Below are 5,487 nucleotides of genomic sequence, written 5' to 3' on the forward strand. Positions count from 1 at the left end.
TAAGTTTAGAGTTAATACAGTTGTTCCAACACTGTTTTCCAATTAAGTTGCTGATAGAATGGATTAATATGCACAGAGAAAATGTAGACCAGATAGAAACATTTAAGAACTTATAAATTTGCGTTTATTTTCCCACCAAAGTTAGTTTCCTTTGTGCTTTTTAAAGCAATTTTTCATTTGCAAGATGATCCAAGGTTCATTTTAGGTGATCAATTATTAACACCAAGTTCTTTGCAGGGGAGTCTCAGTGGGGCTAAAAAACACCCCCCCAAAACCAACCAACCAAAATCAACCCACCAACCAAAAAAACCCCAGTCTCAAAGCAACCATCATAGAATATATGGAGTCAGACCATTGTCAAGTGATAGTTGATGACTGACGGAGTATTGCATTTGTCATCAAGTTTCTGGAGCTCCAGAAGATACAAATCAGTAATGACATCAAGCAAACTACTGAACCACTAGGAAAAAACAAAAAAACAAAAAAACCACAACTGTCCCAGTTGATTTTCCAAGCAACGTGATTGCATTGTTGAAGAGATTGCACCTCTGTGATTTTTGTATGATAACCGAGTTCAGCAACAAAAGAAACACTAAGGAGATACATTGGAAGGGCAGGGGAATCGAATCCTGATCTCTTGGGGTTTTTTTTTTTTTTCACTAAATCATTTTGCAGCTGTAAACACCAACATGTCTGCACTGAAATCTAGCACCTAGCCTAGACAACATACAGATCTGCTGCAGTAGAGTGAACCATTTTTTCTACTCTCATTCACACCCAGTAAACATGAAGGCCATGGCTATGCTGCCCACTCAGTGCAGCACACGGTACAAGTGGAGTGTATATGCGTCATCCTTTTGAAACAGATTTGGGACACGAACAAATACATAGAACATCATAAGGTCAAAATATTACACATTTGGATAACTCCTTACATACCCACACACGTTCATTTTATCCACCAAATGCTGTATGTGTGTCTTTGCCAATGGAATTGGCACAAGTGCCAAAGTGAAGATTGTCCAATAAAAAAAGACACAGAGTTCCTAGTTCTCTATTCATCATATTCTATGAAGCTGCTCTAGCTCACATCATAATAAAGTAAAAATACTTTAAAAATGTGTATGTCATCTTTTCTCCACTTTTTCCTATTTCTTAGCAAACAATTTTTGGGGGAAAAAATGTCATAGATTTATTTAAAAATATCTTTATTTTCTCAGTAGCTCAAATCTGAAATCTGCTATAATCAGTTTTCCAGATACTGCTGTATCTGTAATGATTGAATCAATATCTTAAACTGCAGCTTGTAACTGTCCATAGGTTTTCTTCTTTCTCTTCATTTAAAATAGTTGCAGTATGAAATTTAGAGCATTACAGAAGATGTTACACTTTTTTATTGTTGTTGTTTTTAATGCCAGCATAGCATGTAACACTGGATTTGAAACTGAGAAGTGTGGAGTTATAAGATGCTGATAGATTTCTGGAGAAGCAGCCTTTCTGTTGTCCCACTTTGATTCCTTTGTTAAATCTTTCATTTCAATGCTTATGGTAATTTTGAAGGATCATAAATTTGTATGGTTTAGTGCAAGCAAAAGATTTACAGCATCTCATTTATCTTTAGAGAAATATCACTAACTAGATACTCAGAACTGAATATTAAAATTCAAGTGAGGTACGGAAGCATTAGAGGTAAATAAAATTAGTGTATTTCCCTCTCACTTCTTTTGTACTTTTGCAGTTCAATCCTCATTATCACAATCAATTGCACTAATGCAATTTCACAAATACTGACCAAATATTTGTTATAGTAATTTCTGGCACCATTATTTGTCATTCAAATTTCTGGCAATGTTATTTTGTCAGCAGAAATTACTTTTAAAATGGGAGTATGTTTTGGCCTCAGTCATTGTTGCCCAAAGAGCAGAAGAGCATTGTAACAATGCTTTACTTCAATGAAATTCAGTGGTACCCAGACATGGTTCCAGAATAATGTTACATTGCTAAAGTTAGTAGTGACTTTTTAATTTTATTCTATTAGTGACAAAGTAGAACTGCAGTGCAGACAATATCCATGAAGATCAATCCAGAGAAGGATTCTGCATCTTCTTTGGAAGATAAAAAATAGATCTCATGTATTTCATGCCAGGCACCTATGTGGCCATTTTTTCTTATTCAAGAGAGTAGAAAAGAATAGCATTCTTATTAATAACATTTTCAAAATATTAGGCAGCTGGGATAAAACATCAAAGTTCCTACCTTTACTTGTCCTAGGCTTGGAAATATTTAAGTACTGGGCTCTGATTCGCAAGTGGAAAATTAAAAATACTACAGATTTTTCCTGGATGGAGAAACCACAGTGGAAACTATGCATTTGTGTACTTCCATACCTGTTATTTGAAAAGATTCGTTTTGGAACAGTTTTAAAGTATTTGAAATGCATAAAAGCAAGTCAGAGTTATTTGATACTATGATCTTAAAAGGCAAAAACATATGGATGGCACCCTTTATTCTGCCATTTATTTTCTGCTCCCATGAGCACATGACTTCACTAAGACTTCTAGAGAATTATCAAAGAACAACACACTAAAATTACATAACTTTTGACTACAAGTGTTTCTGGCAGACAGGTGAGCACATGGCACTGGAAATGTCTTCTTGCATTAAGACAAGGATGTTATGTTTCCACTACACAGAGAAAGGTTTATGTAACAATTGTACCATCCTGCACAAGTGAGCCTGCAGCACCAACGGAACTCTCAGAAGAAAAGTGAGGATAAGTTTTTCCTCCCTCATTTCCAAAAATAAAACTTTCTATTTCTGGTTTGAGAACTTTCATTGTTGCAGGCGCTCTGTGCTGGACTACACAGAAGCTTGCAGAAACAGTTGACTGTTAGCAGCAACTCAGGCTGACTTGAGTGTTGCCTTCTGGGATTTCCATTATGTTCTTTTCCAGTTCTGTAGAAACAAAAAAGTTACAAAATCAATTCACAAGAAATGATACCATCCAATACTAGGGGTAGCAAAAGCTGAATGCAGCCCCAGTCACTCTTATGTGCCAGAGCTCAGGCAGAAAAATATGCTTGCAAATGTTTGAAGCAGGCTTTAATGCTTGAAAAACCTCCACAATTCTTCAGACTGTAAACAAGGAAAATACACACAAAAAACAAAACTTAACATACTGATGAGGTCTCCTGCCCCAATTTGGGCCACATGCCCAGCATTTTTCTCCAGCTCCTTTATCATAGACTGTTCAAAGGCCAAGGCAGCAACTCGGGAAAAGAACTCTTTGACATTTTCCCCTAGGAAACAGGACAGAAATTATGTGTATTTACAACTACACATCAAGACATGATCAATCATAACAGGCACATCTGTGAACAGATCACAGCTCAATGCTAGGACAGAACAGGCCTCTCCAACAACCTGTCCTCCATTTTGATCACTGCAGAGAGAATTTCTCATTTTATTACTCTGGAATACTGTACCCTGTACTGTACCTTTATTTTTAGTCAGCAACAGAGATAATTCAGTTTGTGGTATAAACCTTTTTCATTACTAATGTTGAGCAGCAGCACACAGGTATTTATGCAACTACCTATGAATTAAACATGCATAGACATTGCACAGCAGCTCAAGTACTCCTTTCTGTAAACATGACAGTGCAAGCACGCACACACACAAATGCTCAAATAAAATCAATTATTAATAAACCTGAAGTTTCCAATAGCAACAAAATGTAAGAACAACGAAACAACCTGGAAGGGAACAGGGGGATAAGGAACTTTTAACTTCCTCCCACCTTAACATAAGCCTTTGAGGTTACACTATTTTTACATCCTTTGCAGTAACTTACCTGTTTTGGCCGAAACTGACCAGTATTCTGCCTGCATCTCATTGGCAAAGCGGATGGCATCTAGCTCTGTCCTTTCACACACAGCATCTGACTAAGTAAATAACATGGAATAACTTTAACATAAGAAGCGTATCTGGGCTGGTAATAACGTAAATGTACTGCTACCACCTATACTGTGATGTTTCCAGTTTTCACAGTGGCCTTTCCAGCCTTGCCTTAGAGCTTGTGCAATCAGACATGATTTCAAGAACATTCAAGTACTTAGTACTGCTTTTAAAATGGAAGTCTTCATTCACCTCCCACAGCACTGAAACAAAGCAACAGTTAACAAGCATGACCACTGTATCTAACTATATAGTGTGGCAGGGAGCTACAAAGACCTTTAAATTCTTGTCACCCCATCATTCTCAGCAGACAAGTTGCAGGACTGACTCATCACAATGGTTCTTTGGGTTTAATCTTTCTTGTCTCTGTCTCAGATCCTTTTTTCTACTCCATCTATTTTTACTGTGTTCTAACACAGTGGTCTTCCCCTCTTTTTATTTTTGCTGGTTTTTATCTCTTCTTAAGACTAAAATTCATTGCCCCTTCAATGGATTTTGCTTTCTTACACTTAATTTTCAGGTCTTTTTCCCTCTTATTTGTTCTCTGTGATCAACCGTATCAGTATGTTGCTATTTGCTTTCAATTTCTAGCCTATTTGTGATGCATTATGCCAGCCATCTTTGTTTATACAGTTTTCTGTGCATCATCTTACAATGGGGAATCCCTGCACAATTAAGAAGAATTTTAAAAATTTGCAAAGAATACTGTGACACCAAGAAGAGAAGTAAAGTGAATCCAGTTGGGAAGATACTGCCTTCATACTGAAGTAATACCTAGAACCCACAATCTTTTGCTTTGCTCTTGGTCTCCCTTTCAGTTGAAAGTGCTAACATTCTAAAAACAAAGCTAACTTACAGTAAGGAATTCTAGCTTAGACAAGACTTCAGATCTGCATCCGCAGAGGTCTGGCACATTTAGATTTTACTGCAATTCAGAAAAAGCAGCATAAGCAACATACATAAAGTACCATAAAAAATGACAGATATGCAGTTTTCTGGTACTTATTTTTCAGTGAAGGGTAAGAAACAAACTGCATAAGTGATACTGTGGCAACTGGGGGGAGTGGGGAATTAAAAAAAAATCAACTAAACAGCAGGATAAGTTTATTTTGAAATCTTCAAGAATAATTAAGTATAGATAGCTAGAGAAAGATAAACACAAGACTCTGAACAGTATAGGGTAAGTGCATTATATCCTGCTCTTCTGAAAATAATGTCACATTCAATTAAGTAAGAATTCTTCCCTGTTCCTGAATAATGAACATACTGTCCCTAAAAAAAAAAAAAAAAAACCACCACAACCAAAAAAAAAAAAAAAACAAAACCAAAACAAAACCTTCAAGATCATTAGGTACTCCATTCTTTTGTGCACCCAACTTTGCTCTGCATTTTCAGTCGTTTGTACATGCTTGAAAAAAATGTCTTACAAAAAATGGATATAGGGATATTTTACTAAGTGCCCATTTTTTTCAGAAAGCATCTTCTTAAATTGGTTCCACGTGTGCTGTTCTATTTACCTGTGATCTCCTT

General features: G+C 36.4%; 1 protein-coding gene across 2 annotated transcripts in view; it reads right to left on the reverse strand.

Annotated features, from left to right (window-relative positions):
* Nucleotides 1-2,870: 2,870 nt before the first annotated feature.
* RAB36 (RAB36, member RAS oncogene family) overlaps nt 2,871-5,487 on the reverse strand; it is an 11,379-nt gene continuing 8,762 nt past the window's right edge. The window contains exons 7-9 of one of the 2 annotated variants that reach the window (XM_010081738.1): nt 3,854-3,944; nt 3,180-3,299; nt 2,871-2,955 (exon numbers count right to left, since the gene is read on the reverse strand). In XM_010081738.1, coding sequence (XP_010080040.1) covers nt 2,891-2,955; nt 3,180-3,299; nt 3,854-3,944 — 276 coding nt within the window. In that variant the 3' untranslated portion in view covers nt 2,871-2,890. The remainder of the gene's footprint in view (nt 2,956-3,179; nt 3,300-3,853; nt 3,945-5,487) is intronic. The other variant, XM_010081737.1, reaches the window with a different exon arrangement.

This window comes from Pterocles gutturalis, unplaced genomic scaffold (assembly GCF_000699245.1).
Source record: "Pterocles gutturalis isolate BGI_N339 unplaced genomic scaffold, ASM69924v1 scaffold47414, whole genome shotgun sequence".
Taxonomy (NCBI): domain Eukaryota; kingdom Metazoa; phylum Chordata; class Aves; order Pterocliformes; family Pteroclidae; genus Pterocles; species Pterocles gutturalis.